This window comes from Cetorhinus maximus, chromosome 10 (assembly GCF_964194155.1).
Source record: "Cetorhinus maximus chromosome 10, sCetMax3.hap1.1, whole genome shotgun sequence".
NCBI classification, from domain to species: domain Eukaryota; kingdom Metazoa; phylum Chordata; class Chondrichthyes; order Lamniformes; family Cetorhinidae; genus Cetorhinus; species Cetorhinus maximus.
In genome coordinates, this window is record NC_135888.1 from 131,404,193 (window position 1) to 131,428,424 (window position 24,232).

Genomic DNA, 24,232 nt, shown 5'->3' on the forward strand with positions numbered 1-24,232 from the left:
CCTGTACCTGCCTCCCCACTCCGTCCCCGCAGGATCATTCAAGAGTCAGCAGTGGGGGACTGTATTTCCATGGAAGGAATAGCTGGATGGGCACTTTTTTTTTCATTCGTTCATGGGATGTGGGCATCACTGGAGAGGCCCATCCCTAATTTCCCTTCTTCAGAGGGCATTTAAGAGTCAACTTGTAGGCCAGACCAGGTAAGGACAGCAGATTTCCTTCCCTTAGTGAACCAGATGGGTTTTTACAACAATCGACAATGGTTTCATGGTCATCATTAGACTTTTAATTCCAGATTTTTATTAAATCCAAATTCCACCATCTGCCAAGGTGGGATTCGAACCCAGGTCCTCAGAGTATTACCCGGGGTCTCTGGATTACTAGCCCAGTGACAATACCACTACACCACCACCTCCCTTATTTGCAAACAATATACTGGATACTTCACGACTTAGAATTGGAGGCCTCATGTCCATGTGAAAAGGGGCACAGTTAGGGGAAACACGCATCCCACAACTCTCCAAATCTCGCTTATGACTCCCAAGTAGCTGCCGTGCACGCCAGCGGCCTTACCCAGGGACCTTGACTTGGCAGTTGTGCAAAACTAAGTGAGGGGCCCATCAGCTTCAGCTGGTGCGGTGTGGAGATGACGCCCCCTTGTAAGTGCATAAAGATTGGGAGCGGCAGATGAGGTGGAATATCGTAGTTACTAGGGCAATGGCTCAGAGGCGGAGACCAGCAAGGTGTGTGACACACCCACAGGCACAGACATGATGCTTTGTAAGGCAAGTGGCCGGTCACCTGTGAAGACCCTGGCACCTCACACATTATAAGCCCCACAGTAAGTTGTGGAAAACCATGACAGCAGATCTGGTGGAAGTAGCTACAAACAGCAGAACTGGAATTGACAACATAAACTGTATATGCCCCATGAGAGGTCTGATGGGCTGAATGAAACATTGGTTCAAGGGTATTGCAGGTTTATGCTACAGGGACAGATAATCCAGAGAATCTGAGCTCAAATGGGCAGTTTGAGAATTCGAATCTAACTTTAAAAATCGGGTAGCGCTACGAACAGAGGACCGAACAGTTCATTAGGCGTTAAAGGACACGACATCAGAGGGGAAATCAGTTTCGCTTTCTCAAGCTAAGCGACTATGACAACATAAACTGTATATGGCCCATGAGAGGTCTGATGGGCTGAATGAAACATTGGTTCAAGGGTATTGCAGGTTTATGCTACAGGGACAGATAATCCAGAGAATCTGAGCTCAAATGGGCAGTTTGAGAATTCGAATCTAACTTTAAAAATCGGGAAAGAAAATGCTGGTGTCAGTAAAAGTCGGCATGAAGCTGTTGGATTATAACTAACATAAGAAATAAGAGCAGCAGTAGGCCATTCGACCCCTCAAGCCTGCTCCGCCAGTCAATAAAATCATGGCTAATAAAAACAAAAAGCTAAAAGCTACTGCGGATGCTGGAAATCCAAAACAAAAACAGAATTACCTGGAAAAACTCAGCAAGTCTGGCAGCATCGGCGGAGAAGAAATCAGTTAACGTTTCGAGCCTTCATGGCCCTTCGGCAGAACTGCAGCATAGTTTCAACAAGGGAGAAATATAAATTGGTTTAAGGTGGGTGGGGGGGGGGGGGGAAGAGACACATTGAGGGTGTGGTGTGAGCAGATAATCAAAAGATGTCACAGACAAAAGGGTCAAAGAGGTGTTGAAGGTGGTGGTCTTTGTCTGAGAAAAGTGCTAATTAAGAATGGGAAACAGGATATTCAAAGTACATCTCTAGTGGGGGTGGGGTGGAAAGACTAAAGGTTTTAGTTTTAGATTTAAAAATAATGGAAATAGGTGGGGAAAGAAGAATCTATATAAATTATTGAAAAAAAAAGCGGGTGGGGGGGGAAAAAACGGGGTGGGGATGGGGGGAGGGGGAGTTTAAGATCTAAAGTTGTTGAATTCAATATTCAGCCCAGAGGGCTGTAAAGTGCCTAGTCGGAAGATGAGGTGCTGTTCCTCCAGTTTGCGTTGGGCTTCACTGGAACAATGCAGCAAGCCAAGGACAGACATGTTGGCAAGAGAACAGGGTGGAGTGTTAAAATGGCAAACGACAGGGAGGTTTGGGTCTTTCTTGCGGACAGACCGCAGGTGTTCCGCAAAACGGTCGCCCAGTTTGCGTTTGGTCTCTCCAATGTAGAGGAGACCGCATTGGGAGCAACGAATGCAGTAGACTAAGTTAGGGGAAATGCAAGTGAAATGCTGCTTCACTTGAAAGGAGTGTTTGGGCCCTTGGACGGTGAGGAGAGAGGAAGTGAAGGGGCAGGTGTTGCATCTTCTGCGTGGGCATGGGGAGGTGCCATAAGTGGGGGTTGAGGAGTAGGGGGTGATGGAGGAGTGGACCAGGGTGTCCCGGAGGGAACGATCCCTACGGAATGCCGTCAAGGGGGGTGAAGGGAAGATGTGTTTGGTGGTGGCATCATGCTGGAGTTGGCGGAAATGGCGGAGGATGATCCTTTGAATGCGGAGGCTGGTGGGGTGATAAGTGAGGACAAGGGGGACCCTATCATGTTTCTGGGAAGGAGGAGAAGGCGTGAGGGAAGATGCGCGGGATATGGGCTGGACACGGTTGAGGGCCCTGTTAACGACCGTGGATGGAAAACCTCGGTTAAGGAAGAAGGAGGACATGTCAGAGGAGCTGTTTTTGAAGGTAGCGTCATCAGAACAGATACGACGGAGGCGAAGGAACTGAGAGAATGGGATGGAGTCTTTACAGGAAGCGGGGTGTGAGGAGCTGTAGCCGAGGTAGCTGTGGGAGTCGGTAGGCTTGTAATGGATATTGGTGGACAGTCTATCATCAGAAATTGAGACAGAGAGGTCAAGGAAGGGAAGAGAAGTGTCAGAGATGGACCATGTGAAAATGATGGAGGGGTGGAGATTGGAAGCAAAATTAATAAATTTTTCCAGGTCCCGACGAGAGCATGAAGCAGCACCGAAGTAATCATCGATGTACCGGAGAAAGAGTTGTGGGAGGGGGCTGGAGTAGGACTGGAACAAGGAATGTTCCACATACCCCATAAAGAGACAGGCATAGCTGGGGCCCATGTGGGTACCCATAGCCACACCTTTTATTTGGAGGAAGTGAGAGGAGTTAAAGGAGAAATTGTTCAGTGTGAGAACAAGTTCAGCCAGACGGAGGAGAGTAGTGGTGGATGGGGATTGTTGGGGCCTCTGTTCAAGGAAGAAGCTAAGGGCCCTCAGACCATCCTGGTGGGGGATGGAGGTGTAGAGGGATTGGACATCCATGGTGAAGAGGAAGCGGTTGGGGCCAGGGAACTGGAAATTGTTGATGTGACGTAAGGTGTCAGAGGAATCACGGATGTAGGTGGGAAGGGACTGGACAAGGGGAGAGAGAAGGGAGTCAAGATAACGAGAAATGAGTTCCGTGGGGCAGGAACAGGCTGACACGATCCGTCTGCCAGGACAGTTCTGTTTGTGGATTTTGGGTAGGAGGTAGAAGCGGGCCGTCCGAGGTTGGGCGACTATCAAGTTGGAAGCTGTGGGAGGAAGATCTCCAGAGGAGATGAGGTCAGTGACAGTCCTGGAAACAATGGCTTGATGTTCTGTGGTGGGGTCATGGTCCAGGGAGAGGTAGGAGGAAGTGTCTGTGAGTTGACGCTCAGCCTCCGCGAGGTAGAGGTCAATGCGCCAGACAACAACAGTACCACCCTTGTCAGCGGGTTTGATGACAATGTTGGGGTTGGACCTGAGAGAACGGAGTGCAGTGAGTTCAGAGAGAGACAGATTAGAATGGGTGAGAGGAGCAGAGAAATTGGGACGGCTAATGTCACGCCGACAGTTCTCAATGAAAAGATCAAGAGAAGGTAAGAATCCAGAGGGAGGGGTCCAAGTGGAGGGAGAATATTGGAGGTGGGTAAAAGGATCCATTGAACGGGGAGAGGACTCCTGCCCAAAGAAGTGAGCACGGAGACGAAGACGGCGGAAGAAGAGTTCAGCATCATGCCGAGCCCGAAATTCATTGAGATGAGGGCGTAAGGGTATGAAACTAAGTCCTTTGCTGAGCACTGCACGTTCAGCATCGGAGAGGGGAAGGTCAGGGGGTATAGTGAATACGCGGCTGGGGCTGGGATTGGAAGATGGGGTGGGGACGGAGGGACAAGCAGGGGTGGAGGGTCCCAGATGGGTGTTGGAGTCGATGAGTTGTTGGAGCTTGCGTTCCTTAGCACTTGAGAGAAAGAGAAAAAGTTTCTTGTTGAGGCGACGGATGAGGCGAAGAATAAAATGAAACTGGGGGCACGCGCAGCTTTGAAAAAGGGTGCGGCGGTGCTGCTGGAGGGAGAGGTCGAGTATGTTCATATGGCGGCGCATGGCACTGAGTGTGGATCTCAGAATGCGACGGGAACAGCAGTCCTCATCTTCCGACTAGGCACTTTACAGCCCTCTGGGCTGAATATTGAATTCAACAACTTTAGATCTTAAACTCCCCCTCCCCCCATCCCCACCCCGTTTTTTTTCCCCCCCCACCTGCTTTTTTTTTCAATAATTTATATAGATTCTTCTTTCCCCACCTATTTCCATTATTTTTAAATCTAAAACTAAAACCTTTAGTCTTTCCACCCCACCCCCACTAGAGATGTACTTTGAATATCCTGTTTCCCATTCTTAATTAGCACTTTTCTCAGACAAAGACCACCACCTTCAACACCTCTTTGACCCTTTTGTCTGTGACATCTTTTGATTATCTGCTCACACCACACCCTCAATGTGTCTCTTCCCCCACCCCCCACCCACCTTAAACCAATTTATATTTCTCCCTTGTTGAAACTATGCTGCAGTTCTGCCGAAGGGCCATGAAAGCTCGAAACGTTAACTGATTTCTTCTCCGCCGATGCTGCCAAATCATGGCTGATGTGGACTTAACTCCACTTTCCTGCCTGTCTCCATAACCCTTGATGCACCTCGTTGATCAGAAATCTGGCCTTGTTGGTCTTTTATTGTTTAAAAAAAACCCATCTGGTTCACTCATTCCCTTGAGGGAAGGAAATCTGCCATCCTTACCTAGTCCGGCCCATATGTGACTTCAAATCCACAGCAAAGTGGTTGACTCTTAATTGCCCTCTGAAATGGCCTAGCAAGCCAATGAGTTTCTATCAAACCTACTACAAGTGGTTCAACAAGGCACTACCTTCTCAGGACAACTAGGAATAGGAATAATTGTCAACCATAGCAGCAATGCCTACATCCATCTCAATACCAGACAAACAGTGACCCTTGACGGTGTAGGAAATTGGAAATGAGAATCCCCTTCCGATTGGAGCTTCCCATCAATCAGTCTCCCCTCCCCATGTGGGTCAGTGTGGACTCACTCTTCAACATCTTCACGGCAACTTTCATGGTGGAGTTGGAGTGACTCAGTCCATGGGCCATTGCTTCAACCACTCTGCCAAAGGCACCAGAGCCCAGTGTGCGACCTGCAAAAGACAATGAGGAAGGGTCAGTCTTGTCCAAAACCCACAATCTGAACTCCCAAGTCAATAATTCCAATGCTTTCCTGGCTGGCCTCCCACTTCCCATAAACTTCAGCTCATTCAAGTCTCTGCTACCCTGTATCCAAACTCGAGAGAGGAGGAGGGGGCGGGAATTCCAGAGCTTAGGGTCCCAGGCAGCTGAAGACACGGCCACCAATGGCGGAGAAATTAAAATCAGGGATGCTCAAGCGATCAGAATTGTAGGAGCGCAGAGATCTTCAAGAGCTGTAGGATGGGGAGAGATTGCAGAGATAGGGAGGGGGGAGGCCTGGAGGGATTTGAACACGAGGTTGAGAATTTTACAATTGAGATATTACTATATTGGAAGCCGATGTTGGTCAGCGAGCATGGGGCTGATAGATGAATGGGACAGTTTGGTCATGCTATAGGTGGGCACGGTAAAATGGAGGCCCAGTGGTACATAGATTTGCTGAAGAGCAGAGATAAACAGAAGGTGGTCCAGGGTGCATTGTGCCTCCTGCTGCCTAGAACCAGGAACAGCATCAACCATACAATCTACTCACCTACGGATCATAACACAGAAAACTTCACAGTAACAAGAGGAAGAATTACATTGAATTTACAGCACAAAAAGAGGCCATTCAGCCCAACTGGTCTTTCTTTTATTCATTCACGGGATGTGGAATTCGCTGGCCCATCCCCAGCTGCCCTTGAAAAGGTGGTGGTGAGCTGCCTTCTCGAATCTTTGCAGTCCATGTGGTGTAGATACACCCACAGCGCTGCTCGGAAGGGAGTCCCAGGATTTTGACCCAACGACAGTGAAGGAAAGGCGATATATTTCCAAGTCAAGATGGTGAGTGGCTTGGAGCGGAACTTCCAGTTTGCTTTCATTTATGCTCCATATGAAGCTCCTCCCACCCTACTTCATCTCACCTGATTAAAATATCCACCTATTCCTTTCTCCCTCGTCTTAATCTAGCTTTCCCTTCAGTGCACCTACACTATCTGCCTTTAGTACTCCTTGTGGTAGCAAATTCCACATTCTCATCACTCTTGAGTAAAGAAGATTCTCCTGAATTCCTATTGGATTTCTTGGTGACTGTCTTATGCCTGTAATTTTGGCCTACCTCACATATGGAAACATCTTCTCTACAAAACCCTTTCCTCATCTTCTCCATTGTTATTACCACAGCCGGTGTTAATTGCCGTGCAAACCAAATCCCAGAGGGAAACTTGACTTACGGGACACAACCTTTCTTTTGTTATTCTGATAACGAGGACAAGATCTCAGCAGTAAGAGGTCCAGTAACACTTCTGGTTTTTAAAAAAATTAACAGTAAAAGTTTTATTAAAAGAAATGAAACAAAACTGAAGCACACAAGGTTACAGTTACACAATTAAGGTTAGTCTTACAAAACATTTTCCCAATAAACTCTGCACTTGGTCAAAACCACAAGTAAACACCTTCCAGGCAACACTGCCTTATAGATGTTTAAATATGAAAAATCCAGTAATATTACAAAAGACAAACTGCTGTAGCCTCAATAAAGGTGTACCACATGACCTTTACCCTCTTCCACTCTGCTATGGAATCCACTTCAGAATAAAACTGCTGGCTGCTACCCAAGACTTCTCAACAGCTCAAACAACTCCAGCTATCTCCAGCTCAACAGCTCTCCAGCTCAAAAGCTAGAAACCAGCTATCCACAGAATCTCTAATATACCTTTTCCCCTTTCATCTCAGTCCCATTGTTCTCACATCCCTTTGAAATTCAAATCCTTCCAAATATAAGATCTTTCACGTTTCTATCTTGTCTTTGCTTTTGGGTCAGTAAAAATATCATATCCTCAATACCATTTACCTATGGAGCTCCTGCAAGATGCAAATATTTTCATTGTTATCTCTGATTTCCCTTTGAAATTCAAACAACCTCTCAATTTATCTAAAAAAATGCAAATGTTAGATATAATTTATTTACTTATGCCTCAATTTAAACCTCATCTTTTTCACGTTTCCAAACCCTCAGACAACCTGACTCCAATCAAATTCCTGCTCTGCTTAATCAAATCCCACAGGGGAGGCAGTGGTGTAGTGGTATAGTCACTGGGCTGGAAATCTAGAAACCTAGGCATAATGCTATGGGGGTTGGGGTACAAATCTCACCATGGCAAGTGGTGGAAATTAAATCCAATAGAAACCTGGAATTAAAAGACTAATGTCTATTGTCAAAACAACCCACCTTGAAGGAAATCTGCTGTCCTTATGTGGTCTGGCCTACATGTGACTTCAGACCCAAAACAATGTGGTTGATTCTTAAATGCCCTCTGAACAAGGGCAATTGGGGATAGCCTAGCCAGCTAAAAAACAGACACCTAACCTTCTTTACAGAATAACACAATATTCCCCGCAAAATATTTTTAAAAAACTCACACTTTCAAATCCTTTCATAATTTTAAAGACTACCAGTTCATGCCTTCTGTTCTCTAAGGAGAAGAGCTCCAGCCTGTTCAACCTTTCCTGATCAGTGTAACCTTGCAGCAAATCTTTTTTTTCTTGCATTTTCTCCTGCGCCTCTATTTCCTGTTTATAAAATGGTGACCAGAGTGTACAGAGTACTCCAAATGTGATTGCACTGTTGAGGATACAGTGGCGTAGCAGTAGTACCACTGGACTAGTAACCTAGAGGTCTAGGCTAATGCTCTGAGGACAAGGGTTCAAAGCCCACCCACCATAGTGGCTGGTGGGATTTAAATTCAATTAATTAATATAACTTGAGTTGAAAGTTCATCTCAGTAATGGTGACCATGAAGCTATGATTGATTGCTGTAAAAACCTAACTGGTTCACTAATGCCCCTTTAGGGAAGGAAGTCCACTGACCTTACCTGGTCTGGCCTACATGTGACTCCAGACCCACAGCAATGTGGCTGACTCATAGCTGCCCTCTGAATTGGCCTAGCAAGCCACTCAGTTGTAACTAACTGCTACAGAATAATACCAGATGGGGCTGCAGCAGCAGGTGGCTCACCACCACCTTCTCAAAGGCAATTAAGGATGGGCTTGGCCAACAACACACATCCCAGGAATGAATAAAAAAAGCTAAGGTTTGTTTCAAGTTTAACATAACTTCTCTGCTTTTTAATTCCCTCCGTCTGGAAATGAAAACCAGTACTAGTCTGTCCTCAGTGTTGGAACTTTACTCATCCCCTTTAATTGTTGTACGTAGTCCAGGTAATAGATGTTTCCATGCTATCTGAAGAGCAGTAACCTTTCCTTAACCGCCAGTGGTGGTCTCTTGTTACCCGTGATGAATCAAGACCAAGTACAACCTTCAGGTGAGGATAGGGAATGTCAGGTCAGGAGATAATTGGGACAGGGAATTGCAGATAGAATTCGGTCAAAAGAGCTTAAGAACAGGAGGAGGCCATTCAACCCCTCAAGCCTGTTCCGACATTCGATGAAACCATGACCAATCCATAGCCTGATTCCACGTATGCCCCTTATCCCTCAATACTTGTGGATAACAAAAATCTATCCGTCTCAGATGTAAGATTAACAATTAGCCCAATGTCAACTGCCATTTGCAGAAGGCAGTTCCAAATTTCCATTCCCCTTTGTGTGAAGAAGTGTTCCCCATTTTCACTCCAGAAAGGTCTGGTTCTAATCTGCAGACTATACTTCCCAGTCCTAGACTTCCCAACCAGAGGAAATAGTTTCTCTATACCTACCCTATCAGCTCCTCTTAACGTCTTGAAAACTTTGGTCAAATCACCATCAACCTTTTAAATTTCAGGGAATGCAACCCTAGTTTGTGCAATCGCTCCTCGTACTTTAACCCTTTGAGTTCAAGTATTACTCTGGTAAATTTATCCTCCAGGGCCAATATCTACTTCCCGAGGTGCCCAGAAGTGCTTGCAGTACTCTAGGTGTGGTCTAACCAATGTTTTGTATAGCTGAAGCATGACTTCTGCACCACTCAGCCCCTCCTGTAGTCTAATTTAAATGCCTAGGGCAGAATTTAATCGAGGTGTCAGGGGTCTCGCCTGCCTGCTAGAGAGCCAGCGAGAGCCGTGCATCACCTCTGTTGGGGAGTGCCTGCTGGATTAAGCACCTGTCAGGCGCTTCAGTGGCTAATGTCAGCCCTTCGCCAGGATCAAGCACCCTTTAGGGTGCAAATCTTGCCCCCCTGAGAGCTGCTGACCATTGGCTTGGCAGTTCTCCATTGCGGTAATGCACCCAGAGGAGGCCCAGGATCGATGAAGGACTTGAGGCCAAAGATGAGTGAGGGCAGGAAGTGGGGGTTGTGGGGTTGGAGGGTGGGATGGGGTGGGGGCAGGGGGTGACTTTCTGTGGCCACCGCACCCTCCCCACTTTCCCAATATCGGTTCCCTCAATCAGGCACTGAGTGCATTTGGACGATGGGCACCTCCTCCTCTACCCGCCGCCGGGTAACTCTCAACCCCCCTGGGAGCCCACGAGCAAACCTGACGGGTTTGCTTTTTGGGCTTGTGTGTGGTGACTCCCCCCTGCCCCCTGCTGGCTGAATTAATTGCCCACTTAAAGGGCCTAAACGAGTATCCAGATGGGAAGGCTGTCCATCCCCGACGTCATCAAACGGAGGCGGGAAGACAGCAGGGTCCGCCCCCTGCACCCTCCCACCCAATTAAGTGCCCCCCACCCCCTTCCCCTCTGCCTCCAAATTCACTGCTGGGGTTGGGGAGGTGGCATGGTGGCGGGGGGTGGGGGGGCATTAAATTCCACCCATACGTTCTGTTCATCTTAAAGTCCCACATTCACCTTAAGGGTGGCGGCTGCCGATATAGGCAAGTCACTCTCTTCTAACCGAATCCAGCTGCACAAATCTGGATGTAACCGCACAGGCAGAGACCGAATCTGGATGCAGCTAAGCGCGCCAGAGAGTAACATCTGGACATGGCGACAAAACCACGGGGAACATCTGGATGCAGTCGCATGAGCCGCAGACGCATCTGGGTGAGGGCAGACAGACAGACAGACAGGCACAGCACGGGTGACATCTGGATGCAGCCGCCTAGCTAACGACCAACATCTGGGTGTAGCTGCACAAACAGGGAGCACATCTGGACATGGATGTTTGCAGGCTGCGTGAAGGGAAGGTGAGGCAGTGTAACACACAATCTGATCTACCATCACCCCAAGTGTGGCTCTGTACTTCAGAGAAAGGAAGATAGAGAGAGATGGATGGGGCCTAGTAGCTCTATCACAACACCACTACCTCTCTCCAGCTCTCCACTGTATCTGTATTGTCATTCTGCTTGTCTGACATTCATTCCCTGAATGAGCTGTAATTCCCTCCTGTTGAATATTACGAAGACTGACGTCATTAATCTTGGACTTTGCCACAAACTCTGCCCCTTAGCCATTAACTCCATTCCCCTCCTTGGCCACTGTCTCAGCCTGAAGCAACCTCAGAGTTCTATTTAACCCCGAACTGCCCTCTGACCCCCTCCCACATACTGTCTTCATCAGAGAGACCACCTACTTTTACCTCCCCAGCGTTGCCTGTCTCTGCTCCTGCATCAGCCCACTGGCACTGAAACTCTCATCCATGTTTTTATTGTTCCTAGCCTCAACTATGCAGTCCCAGCCAGCTTCCAATTTTCATCCCCCATAAACTTTAGCTTTTCCAAATTCATAACCTGATCTGCACCACATTCTATTCATGTACCACCCACAGTGCTCATTGACCTACATTGTTTCCCAGTAATCCAGCATCCTCAATTCCAAATTCTCACCCCGGAGTTTAAATTCCTCCACACCCTCACCCCTCCTGATCTCTCGAACTTCTTCCAGCCCTACAACCCTCTGAGATCTCTGCGCTTCCCCAGTTCTGGCCTCTTGTGCTTTCGCTAATTTTAATCATTCCACCAATGGCTGCCTCACCATCAGTAGTCTGGGCTTCCAAGCTCTGGAATTCCCTCCCTAAACCTAAATAAATATACAGCACACAACAGCCTAGGACAAAAAAAACCCCAGTAAAAACTGGGAAATAGAAATACTGGTCCGAATTGTTGTTTCCTTCTGAGAGGCCATTCGGCCCAACATTCAGTCCATGCTGGTGCATATGCTCCAATTCACAGAATCACAGAATCACACAGTGCAGAAAAGGCCCTTCGGCCCATCGAGTCTGCGCCGACACGTGAGAAACACCTGACCTACCTACCTAATCCCATTTACCAGCACGTGGCCCATAGCCTTGAATGTTACGATGTGCCAAGTGCTCATCCAGGCACTTTTTAAAAGGATGTGAGGCAACCCACCTCCACCACCCTCCCAGGCAGCGCATTCCAGACCGTCACCACCCTCTGGGTAAAAAAGCTTTTCCTCACATCCCCACTAAACCTCCTGCCCCTCACCTTGAACTTATGTCCCCTCGTGACTGACCCTTCAACTAAGGGGAACAACTGCCCCCTATCCACCCTGTCCATGCCCCTCATAATCATAAAATTGAGCTCCCTCCCATCTTTTCTCATCTAAATCTACCATCATAACCATCTGTTCCCTTCTCCCCCACATGTTTGTCTTGTTTCCCCTTAAATGCAACAACCACAACTATCTGCTTCAACCAGTCCCTGTGGCAACAGGTTCCACATTCCCATCACACTCTAGATAACGGAGTTCCTCTGCTTTTAAAAAAAAAAAATCTTCCATGGGCTGTGGGCATTGCTGGCAAAACCAGCATTTATTGCCCATCCCTAACTGCTCCAACTGAGAGGTCTGCTGGGGCCATTTCAGAGGGCAGTTAAGAATCAGCCACATTACTGTGGGTCTGGAGTCACAGACTAGGCAAGGACAGCAGATTCCCCTCCCTAAAGGGACATTAGTCAATCAATGGTAGTTTCGTGGTCACCATTACTGGGGCTCATTTTCAATGACAGAATTACTATGATTGTTTATTAATTGAATTCAAATTCCACCATGGATTTCTAGCCCAGTGACATTACCACTATGCCACCATTTCCCTAGATTCACCACTGGATTTCTTGGTGACCATCTTATATTGAAGGCTCCTAGTTAAGCTCATGGCCACAAGAGGGAAGATTCTCTGTATCCACTCTGTCAACACCTCTTCATCTCTCTTTCCTCCTTTAAACTCCTCTTTAAACCAAGCCTGCCCAACACCTATGCTCAAAGTTCAATTTTGCTCCTTACGCCATGGGACATTTGACTGCCTTTGAGGCGCTATATAAATGAAAATCACAATTCCTTTTCTGGATGAATCACATTGTTTGCATACCCAGAGATAGCTGGTTCCTGGGGAACTCCCAGCTCGAGTCGTACGGAAGCTGCATTGGGTCAACGTAAATGTATTCGTGTCCATCCGAGCTGATGGACTCGATGACTTTCCAGCGGATTTCATAGCGAGGCTTCTGCACAAAACAGACAAATATGCCGTGGTTAAAGGGGCAAAATAGACCGATGAAGACTAGGAAGAGGCCACTCAGCCCCTCGAGCCTGCTCCAACATTCAGTTACAGCATGGCTGATCTCTAACCCAATTCCATTTATGTGCCTTTGCACCATAGCCCTTTATACCCTTACTAAACAAAAATATATCAATTTCTGTTTGGAAAATGTCAACCCACCCCCAGTGTCAACAGCTTTTTGGGTGGGGAGGACTTCTAAATTTGCATTACCCTGACTGGCTTAATTTAAATCTTTTTTGACCCCTTGTTCTGACCCTCCCCACCAAAGGAAATGGTTTCTCAGATCCTTTAATCATCTTAAGCACCTAAATTAGACCACACCGTAATCTTCTATACTCAAGCCTGGTCTGCACAACCCATCGTCATAATTTAACTCTTTTTATCTCAAGAATCATTCTTGTGCACCTACGCTGCTTCCCCTCAAAGGACGATATATCTTTCCTGACGTACAGTGTCTGTACAATATTCCAGATGGGATCTAACCAGGGGTCTGCACTATAACCTCCATCACTTCATATTCATACAAACATACAAATTAGGAGCAGGAGTAGGCCATTCAGCCCCTTGAGCCTGCTCTGCCATTCAATAAGATCAGGCTCCAGTGAGAATCAGTGTCTGTGGAACCTGCACCCCAGTGAGAGTCAGTGTGTGTAGAACCCATACCCCAGTGGGAGTCAGTGTGTGTAGAACCCATACCCCAGTGGGAGTCAGTGTGTGTAGAATCCATACCCCAGTGACAGTCAGTGTGTGTGGAACCCATACCCCAGTGAGAGTCAGTGTGTGTAGAACCCATACCCCAGTGGGAGTCAGTGTGTGTAGAATCCATACCCCAGTGAGAGTCAGTGTGTGTGGAACCCATACCCCAGTGAGAGTCAGTGTGTGTAGAATCCATACCACAGTGAGAGTCAGTGTGTGTAGAATCCATACCCCAGTGAGAGTCAGTATGTGTGGAATCTGTACCCCGGTGAGAGTCAGTGTGTGTGGAACCCGTACCCCAGTGAGAGTCAGTGTGTTTGGAACCCATACCTCAGTGAGAGTCAGTGTGTGTGGAACCTGTACCCCAGTGAGAGTCAGTGTGTGTGGAATCCATACCCCAGCGAGAGTCAGTGCCTGTGGAATGTGTAGCTAGAGTGAGTCACTGTGTGTGGAACCCGTACCCTAGTGAGAGTCAGTGTGTGTGGGGAACACGTACCCTAGTGAGAGTCAGTGTGTGTGGGGAACACGTACCCTAGTGAGAGTCAGTGTGTGTGGAACCCGTACCCCAGTGAGAGTCAGTGTGTGTGGAACCCGTACCCCAGTGAGAGTCAGTGTGTGTGGAACCCGTACCCTAGTGGGAGTCAGTGTCTGTGGAACTCATACCCCAGTGAGAGTCAGTGCCTATGGAATGTGTAGCTAGAGTGAGTAAGTGTCTGTGGGAACTGGAGCCCAGTGAGACTCAATGCCTTTAAGTGGGAGAGGGAGAAAATGTGTTTTCTGTTAACAAGAACTAAAGTAGCTCTCAGCCAAAATTGAAACCTCCTGCTCCTGCAATAACTAATTTTTCTACAGCATTTTGTGGTGATCAGCTGACTATCACTGGTGTTGGTGTCAGGTTAAACAATTAAAGTACCTCCTGTCATTTAGTATTACACTTGCAGTGAGATATCATCTAAACACTGGCTTTAAAATGGGTTCTAGCTCTTGTAAATATTACCATTGAGGTAATAACTTCACTGGTAAGAAATCTGCTGATGCAGTTACTGCAAATGCTCGCAGCGGTGGAGGGGGGAGATGCTGTCCTGGTGCAGTGAGAGGTAATACCAGTGGTAGGCGCTGTGCTGGTGCACTGAACGACCATACCAGCAGGGGTAAATGGGTCATTTTCGATTGAGTAAGCCGTAACCAGTGGAGTGCCACAGGGATCAGTGGCGGGGCCTCAACTATTTTTAATCTATATCAATGACTTGGATGAAAGGGCTGAATGTATGGTGGCTAAATTTGCTGATGACACAAAGATAGGTAGGAGAGTGAGTTGTGAAGAGGATATAAGGAGTCGGCAAAGGGATATCGATAGGTTACGGGAATGGGAAAAAAATTGGTATATGGAGTATAACGTGGGAAAGTGTGAACTTGTCCACTTTGGCAGGAAGATTAGAAAAGCAAGCATATTATCTAAGTGGAGAGAGATTGCAGAACTCTGAGGTACAGAGGGATCTGGGTGTCCTGGTACATGAATCACAAAAAGTTAGTTTCTAGGTACAGCACGTGATTAGGGATGCAAAAAGGCTGTTGTTGCTTATTGCAAGGGGAATGGAATATAAAAGTACAGATGTACAGGGAGACCACATCTGGGTACTCTGCACAGTTTTGGTCTCCTTAGTTAAGAAAGGATGTGGAAGAGACCAGAACTAGGGGACACAGTTTAAAATTAAGGAATCTCCCATTTAAGGCAGAGATGAGGATAAATTTTTTTCTCTCAGAGGGTCGTTAGCCTGTGGAATTCTCTTCCCCAAAGAGCAGTGGTGGCAGGGTTATTGAATATTGTTAAGGTTGGGTTAGATAGATTCTTGACTGACAAGGGTATAGGTGGTGGAGAGGAAAGTAGAGGCCACAATCAGATAAGCCATGATCTTATCAAATGGTGGAGCAGGTTTGAGGGGCCGAATGGCCTACTCCTGCACCCTAATTTGTATGTTTGTATGCACAGGAGGCGCTGTCATGGAGCAGTGAGCGATAATACCAGTCGGAGGTGATGTGCTGGCACAGTGAATGATAATAGTAGGGGCGGATGTGGATGTGGGCTGAGTGGGTGCGGAGGTGGGCTGGGTAGGGTGCCATGCTGGCCCAGTGAGTGATAGTACCACACTATGCTACAATATGCATCAGGGAAAGGGCTATTAGACCAATCAAACCTCTTGTGGACCATGTAAGATAGACAGTGGCAGCATTGAGCACAGTTGATTAATAAACTGGAGAGAAAGACATACAGAGACAGAGAGAAAGATAAAAAAAAAGGCAGGAAGGCAGAGCTGGAATGAGAGAAAGAGCGAGGGAAGGTGGAAAGAGGGAGTGAAGGTCGGGGCAACAGAAGGCTTTGTTCAGTGTGCTGAAACTCTGCTACCGTCAGGCCTCAGTAAGATTGCTCACAATCGTTAGGTCCTGACATTAATATCTCACCTTCCGCCAAACTACAACCAGAACCACTAACGAGATGATTATGATGACCAACAAAACCAGGATGGTGGCCACGGTGACCAACTGAGAGCGGGTACCTGAAGTAGGAGGAAAATCAGAAAAGGTGAATGGTTTCACTCGTGAAGAAATGTTGTTAAATATTGTAAATAACCAACAGTGGTTCCGCACAATGCGGCACTGAGAGGAAGATTGGGGTTTGTAATAGACAGAAACAGATTGCATTCCTCTAAGCGCCGCTCGCAAACTCTGGGTGTCCTGAAACATTTTACAGCCAATGAAGTACTTTTGGTCATTGTTGTAATGTTGGAAATGCAGCGTCCGATTTGCGCAAGGCAACAACCCACAATTAGCAAAGTGATACTAAGAACCTGTGTGATGTTGGTATGGGATAAATATTGGCCCCAGATCACTTAGGGAGAACTCCTTTACTCTTCTTCAAATAGTGGCCAGGGGATCTTTTACATCCATCTAAGAGGGCAAGGAAATGCCTTTGTTTAACTCACTCGAAAGAGAATGCAGCACCCCCTCAGTACTGCACTGGAGTGTCAGCCTGTAATAGGTAGACAGGTTTCTAGAGCAGGATGTGAACCCCAAACTGCCTGGTTTAGAGGGCAAGAGTGCTAACTGTTGTACGATTGTTTGATGTCGCACTAATAGGTCTGGAAGTTTGTCTGGTTGAACATAAACTTTTATTGGTAGCCCATAGCTATCTGGGGGCAGCTCTGCAGAGGAATAGGGAATATTGAAGCAGGAATCGCAATCATTCAGCACACCCTCCAACACAAGGTAGCAGAAGTTTGAACACAAGTGCACAGGACCAGAAGGAGGCCATTCAGTCCCTTGAGTCTGTCCTATTATTCAATTAGATCATGGCTGATCTGTATTTTAACCCTATCCACCCACCTTGGTTCCATCACCCTTAATACCCTTACCCTAACAAAAATCTACCAATCTCAATTTTGAAATTTTCACTTGACCCTCAGCCTCAACAGTTTTTTGGGGGAGAGAGTTCCAGATGTCATAAGAACACAAGAGATATGAGCAGGAGTAGACCACATGGCCCGATGAGCCTGCTCTGCCATTCAACACAATATACATCTTCAAGGTCCAGTCCTACACACATGCTGTCTCCATGCTCGATCCTCGCGGTCTCTATAACACAGAGGGCGGGGTCTTCCGTTAGGCGAGCGGGGGGTGGGGCCCGCTTGTCGACGCGTAAACTGATGCGGGGTGACGTCGGGTAGAACTCCTGACGTCGCCAGTGTCATTTCCATTTTCAGGTCGGCGGGTGCGCAGCCGGGTCAGCTGTGTGCCCACCGGCTTGTCAACGGCCTATTGAGGCCATTAAAAAAACAATTTAGATAATCAGTGGACCTGCCCGTCCAACCTTAAGGTTGGCGGACAGGCCGGGAGCCCTGGCGGGCATCAGAAAAACCATGAAACCCCATCCACGGGCGGCGTGAGGTTTCATGAGCGATTTAAAATCTGCACATTGAGTTTTAATAAAAGTTATGGTCATGTCCCAACTCATGCGACATTGTCACATGAGGGGACATGGAAGGGAAATGTTAGGATGGTTTTTATTCAAAATTTGAAGTCCAAACCGATCTCCCTGAGGCAGCACTTAGCCTCAGGGAGATCTGTGCGCTCTTTCACACGCATGCGCAAAAGAGCACACACCCGGCTGAGGGAACCCTCCCCTGCCCGCACAGGGAGCGCACAGCGCTGCCTAGTGGATGTCACACTGGGTGGGCCAATTAAAGCCCGCTCACTTAAAATGGCGGCACACCCCCGATGCGGGGCGCCAATTGGAGGTGCGTCTGCTCGCATCCACTCCCGCACTTCCCCCCCCCCCACCGATTGGGGGGGAAAATTTTTCACAGAGTCTACCATCACATGACTCTCCACATCATACTGTGAGCGGTACTGCTCTCCAGTCCCACATTAGCCCTTGCTCTGCCCAAACACCCGACTACACTAACCACCGAGCCACTGAAAGGCCAAACTGTTCAGGGAATTCTCTGACTTTGCTTTCCTGGTGAGGAACCTCATCCATTGCAGTTCTGTATCAAAACACTAGTGTGTCTGATCTGGAATGGGTGTGCACCGATCGACCCCACAACAATCACACACAAAAGAAAACAATAGTTGAGGCCTTAAAGTGGAAAGACTGATCGGATGAGGGAGTCCAGCGTTAGTTCGAATAGTGAAGGTCCATTGTGCAGCGTAGCGTTATTTCTACTCAGCTTCACTGTGCTGGGATTACAACACGCACCAAATGTGTGGTGGCACTTGACAATGGAACCAATGTAACACTGTCACTCTGTGTTAAGTCCGAGGCCACAGTCCCAACCAATGACTTGCCTGGACGTCCATTCTCAGGAGCGTTACAACACAGAGTTTTCGGACGTGGGTGTGTGCCTGCGATTCCCGTCCCCCCCAACACAATGACCCCTCCCCCCCCCCCCCCCCCCGATGTCAATAGGGCTGCTGACATCAGTTGCCAGATGGAGGCTGGACACTTGCACATGGGGAAGATGAGAAACTACACATCCTATGGTTCCACCGAATCACCACGCAACCTGTTCTCATATGTCAACCCTTTCAGCTCTGGTAAAAACCGCGCTGCACCCCTTGAAGGCTAATACATCTTTCCTGAAGTGCGATGACCAGAAGGGAATGCAGTTACTCGAGATGGGGGTATCTTTTTGCTGTAATATAACTTCCGCATCTTTGTATTTCAGCTTTCTGGCGAAGGGGTCTGACCCATCGCCTTTCTGCTCCAGCCGCCTGCCTCTACTGTTTCTGCCCCTCTCCTCCCCGGCCTGTGCTGTCTCCCCTCGCCCTGCCTCACCGTGGGAAATGAGCTTGATCTCCCGGCTCACGGTTCCAAAGCCGTTGGCGGAGGAGCAGCGCACCGCAGCCGTTTCACTGGCGCCCTCCTGGATGAGGACGCTCTCCACATGGAAGACGCGGTTTTCTGGCAGCTCGGAGACCCGTTTCTCCAGCCGGATCCTGCTCGAGTTGGTTTTCAGCGGGGTCCACTTCCCCATCTTATTGTTGCACCTAGAATAATTCATCAGATTTCGTGAGAAGGTGGCGACTGACATTGGACATCTGCCACCCGGGGGCAGCTCTGCATGGCAGATGTGAGTGGAAAATCGACGCGGGAATTGCAATTATCCAGCACACCCTCCAACACAAGTGCACAGGCCCAGAAGGAGGCCATTCAGTCCCTTGAGTTTGCCCTATTATTCAATTAGACCATGGCTGATCTGTATCTTAACCCCATCCACCCACCTTGGTTCCATCGCCCTTAATACACTTACCCTAACAAAAACCTAACGATCTCAATTTTAACATTTTCAATTGACCCTCAGCCTCAACGGTTTTTTGGGGGAGAGAGTTCCAGATGTCATAAGAACACAAGAGATGTGAGCAGGAGTAGACTACATGGCCCAACGAGCCTGTTCTGCCGTTCAATACAATCACGGCTGACCTTGGGCTTCAGCTCCACTTCCCTGCCTTTTCCCCATATCCCTCAATTCCCTGAGAGATCAAAGATCTGTCTATCCCAGCCTTCACTGTATTCAACGATGGAGCATCCACAACCCTCTAGGGTAGAGAATTCCAAAGATTCACAACCCTTTGAATGAAGTAATTTCTCCTCATCTCAATCCTAAACGTTCAGCCCCTTATCCTGTTTTAGATTCCCTGACCAGCGGAAACTCTCTCTCAGCATGTACCCTATCAAGTCCCTTCAGAATCTTGTACGTTTGAATTTCCATTACCCTACGTGTGAAGAAATGATCCCTGAACGGCCTAGCTTTAAGTTTTAGGTTATGCCTCTTTCTCCTGCGATCTACCCAATCCCTCCGCCACCCACCAGAGAAAATAGTTCCTCATTTTCTACCCTATCAACTCCATTCATCATTGAAATGCCTCAAATAGATCTCCATCTTAATCTTCTAAACTCCAGGGAGTACAAGCTTAGTCAATGCAACCTGTCCTCTGAATTTAACCCTTTTAGCCCTGGTGGATCTGATGAATAAAGCTAGGAAATATTTTTATTGATCAACAAATTCCACCAGAAACATAAAGGAGGGAAGCCCATGGACAGGAAAAAGTCAAAGTTCTCTCCCTTCTAGTCCCACTTCAATCACGAGATGATTGAACTTGCGTGGCCTGAACAGGGTCATGCCACTAGGATTTGTAACCCCTTAACAGTACCCAGCTACCTACCCTGCCTAAACCCAAAATCTTGCAATGCCCGACAGCCCACAAGGGCACGTAGGACAGCGGGTATTTAAATTCATTCTTGGGATGTGGACATCGCTGGCAAGATCAACAATTATTGCCCATCCCTAGTTGCCACCTGAGATGGTGGTGATGAGCCTCTTACTTGTTTGGCTCAAGTTTATGTGGTGAAGGGACTGCCACATGTGCTGTTAGGGCAGGAGTTCTGGGATTTTGATCCAACGACGATGAAATGACTGTTGATGTATGTCCAAGTCAGGATGGTGCTTTACTTAGAGGGGAACTTGGTTGTTCCCAATACATCTCTTGCCCTTGTCTTTCTAGGTAGGTAGACCGAGAACAGATATCTTAGGAATTTCTGCATTTGATTACCTTTTCAGGTCATGGCATGTGTACCAGGTAACTTCTGGCAAAGGCGATCCCTCCGTAACACAGGTCACAGTCTGGATACCGCTAGGTTGAAGAAAATCATTGAGGTCCAGGATCCTAGCTGGCACTATATGTTCAAGAAAAGACAATAGTTATAATAAACCATGGCTATCGAAACCCATCGACTCCCACTAAGTGTTACTCTGTGCTTTTTTCCTCACTTTATATTCTCTGTACTCAGAAACTGAGGTCCTGGTTGAAGCCCAAAGTGCAGACAAGAGTAGCAGTGAAGATGAGTTAAGTCAACAGATTTTGTTTAGTTGATGAAGTCTTGTATTTTATAAAGCCTTTGATTGTAGAATTAATGGGAGGACTGAGAGAGGGGAAGAGGACAGATTGAAGGAGGGGAAGTGTTCCAGTTTGCAGGGGAGACTGAGGGAGGGGTGAAGTTCCAAAGTTTGGAGATCCTAAGAATGAATGAGTTAGAATTGTAAATAGAATCATAGAACATTTACAACACAGAAGGAGGCCATTCAGCCTGTCAAGTCCTTGCTGGTTCTCTGCAAGAGCATTTCAGCTAGTCCCACTCCCTGGCCCTTTCCCTGTAGCCCTGCACATTCTTTCCATTCAGATAATGATCCAATTCCCTTTTGAAAGCCACGATTGAACCTGCCTCCAACACAGTCTCAGGCAGTGCATTCCAGATCCTAACCACTTACTGCATAAAAATAAGTTTCCGCATGTCACCTTTGGCTCATTTACTTTTCACCTTAAAATCTGGTTCTCAGCCCTTCCACCAGAAGGAACAGTTTCTCTTTATCGACTCTATCTGGGCCCTCATCACTTTGAACACCTCTCTATCAAATCGTCTCTCAACCTTTCTTCTCCAATCCCAGCTTTGCCAATCTGTTCACGAGACTTAAGTCACTCATCCCTGGAACCATTCTCATAGATCTTTTTTGCACGCTCTCTAAACCTTCATATCCTTCTAAGTGTGGTGCCCAGTGTAGGACACAATGGCAGGTGGAGGGAATCGGGGAAATTCCCAGCTCGGGAACCATCCCCCACCCCTCGGGATAAAGTGCCTGCTGGGCGCTGAGGTGGGTCATTTAAAAGGACCACCTTGGTACTCTTGGACTTTGTCCCGGTTGAAATAAAAAGACAAAGGTCCTCCAGCCCTGACCCCTCACACCCCCTCAACACCCACACTCCCCATGGCCCACGCATGCCACCTCATGCCCTCACCCACCCCCTATGGTCCCTCACGCTTCCATGACAAGGTATGACCCCACCCACTCCTTATGGTCCCTCATGCCAATCTATGGCACTTCCATGCCCGTTCATCCACTAGAAACTGTATTGAAGCAATTAACCCTATAGTAACACTAGGATGTGTTAAAGAGCTTCAAAAAGAACGTTCATTGATTATTTTCCACTTTCTAAAAAAAACTCCTTCTTAATACAGGGCAATAAAAGTGTCAATCATCCAGACCATTAAAAGTTTCAGTTGCTGAATCTGCCGGCACTTGAAACCTCTTAATCTTTTGTAAATAAACACGGTGAAATTGACAGCAGAGATCAGAGCGCCAGAGCTGCCAATCAAGCAATGTTTGCTCTGGGGCTCAGGTGTTCAGTACTTTAATAGATGCCTGGGCTCTTGCAAGATCCCACAAGGAGCAACGTGATAAAGGATCTATTCCCTGTTTGGGTGCTACTTTAAATAAATGGGATAAATACCTGAAGAGGAAGAATTTACAAGGCTTTAGGGAAAGAGTAAGGGAGTGGGATTAAACGGAAAATGAGGGATAAACATTGGCCAGGACATAATGGAGAACTCACTCTTTTCTTCTTCAAATTAATGCTATGGGTCCTTTTATGTCTATCTATAGAGAGGTACTACACCCCATCAGCTAGAGATTTTGTTCAGCAATGAATTCTTTCACAATGAAACAGTGTAAAATTCTTACCATTCACTCTTAAAGTGAAGGTAAACTCCTGTTTGCTGTCAACATTCCAGACCTGAACGCTGTAATTTCCGAAATCTTCTTCCTTCACACGGATGAGATTGAGTATGCACTGATACCTGGTGATAGAGGAGAGGGGTAAGAGAATGATGCCAGTGTGAGGAGGACCCATCCCAAGAGGGAGAGGAAACTGTAATTCAGGTTGAAAGAAATATTTGGTTTCCAAAATTGCCTTACTGAATTTCTCAGAAACATGTCCAGAGTCTCTGTACAATGGGAGACATTTTACCATTACTCCCCAGAGAGGAAACCCACTCTCACCCTCCATTTACACCCTGCGCATTCTTATTCTCCATTTATACCCCTCCCAGTATCACTCTCCAATTACACCTCACCCACTGTTACCCGCCATATACACCCACCCACTCTCACTCTCCGTTTACACCCCGCTCACCCTCACTCTCCATTTACACCCCCCCCCCACTGTCACTCTCCATTTACCCCCCACCCACTGTCACTCTCCATTTACCCCCCGCCCACTCTCACTCTCCATTTACACCCCGCTCACCCTCATTCTCCATTTACACCCCCCCCCTACTGTCACTCTCCATTTACCCCCCACCCACCCTCACTCTCCATTTACTCCCCACCCACCCTCACTCTCCATTTACCCCCCACCCACCCTCACTCTCCATTTACACCCCGCTCACCCTCATTCTCCATTTACACCCCCCCCTACTGTCACTCTCCATTTACCCCCCACCCACCCTCACTCTCCATTTACTCCCCACCCACCCTCACTCTCCATTTACCCCCCACCCACCCTCACTCTCCATTTACACCCCCCACACCACTGTCATTCTCCATTTACCCCCCACCCACCCTCACTCTCCATTTACACCCCCCACACCACTGTCACTCTCCATTTACACCCCGCTCACCCTCACTCTCCAGCCCACTATCGCTCGGTATTGACTTCAATGGAAATTGGGTAGGTATAAATTAAATTACGTGAGGTAGGAACTTACCACCCCACCCCCACCCATGCATTACTTATGAAATGCAATACCTTACTAAAAATCTATTGAACTCAGTCTTAAAAGCTCCAATTGACCCCAGCAACCACAGTCTTCGGGAGAAGAGTTTTGAATTTCATGGAATCTTACAACTCAGTAGGAGGCCATTTGGCCCATAGTGTCCATGGCTGTTCATCAAAAGAGTTTTTCACTCCCCCACTCTTTCCCATAGCCCTGCAATGCTTCTATTCCTCTCTCCCTCATGTGTTTATCCAGCTTCCTCTTAGGTGTATTTACAGTATACTATTTACTTCAAATTATTCTCTGTGGTAGTGAGTTCAGAATTCTCATCACTCTCTGGGTAATAAAATTTGCTCCTGAATTCACAGAATCACAGAATCTTTACAGCACAGAAGGAGGCCATTCAGCCCATCGAATCTGCACTGGCTCTCTGAAAGAGCGGTCCACCTAGCCTCA

General features: G+C 47.5%; 1 protein-coding gene across 1 annotated transcript in view; it reads right to left on the bottom strand.

The window, feature by feature from the left end:
• Nucleotides 1-24,232, bottom strand: part of pdgfrb (platelet-derived growth factor receptor, beta polypeptide) — an 83,403-nt gene that overhangs the window by 19,289 nt on the left and 39,882 nt on the right. The window contains exons 8-13 of the mRNA XM_078551174.1: nucleotides 22,743-22,858; nucleotides 20,779-20,902; nucleotides 19,004-19,215; nucleotides 16,132-16,226; nucleotides 12,787-12,919; nucleotides 5,389-5,493 (exon numbers count right to left, since the gene is read on the bottom strand). Coding sequence (XP_078407300.1) covers nucleotides 5,389-5,493; nucleotides 12,787-12,919; nucleotides 16,132-16,226; nucleotides 19,004-19,215; nucleotides 20,779-20,902; nucleotides 22,743-22,858 — 785 coding nt within the window. The remainder of the gene's footprint in view (nucleotides 1-5,388; nucleotides 5,494-12,786; nucleotides 12,920-16,131; nucleotides 16,227-19,003; nucleotides 19,216-20,778; nucleotides 20,903-22,742; nucleotides 22,859-24,232) is intronic.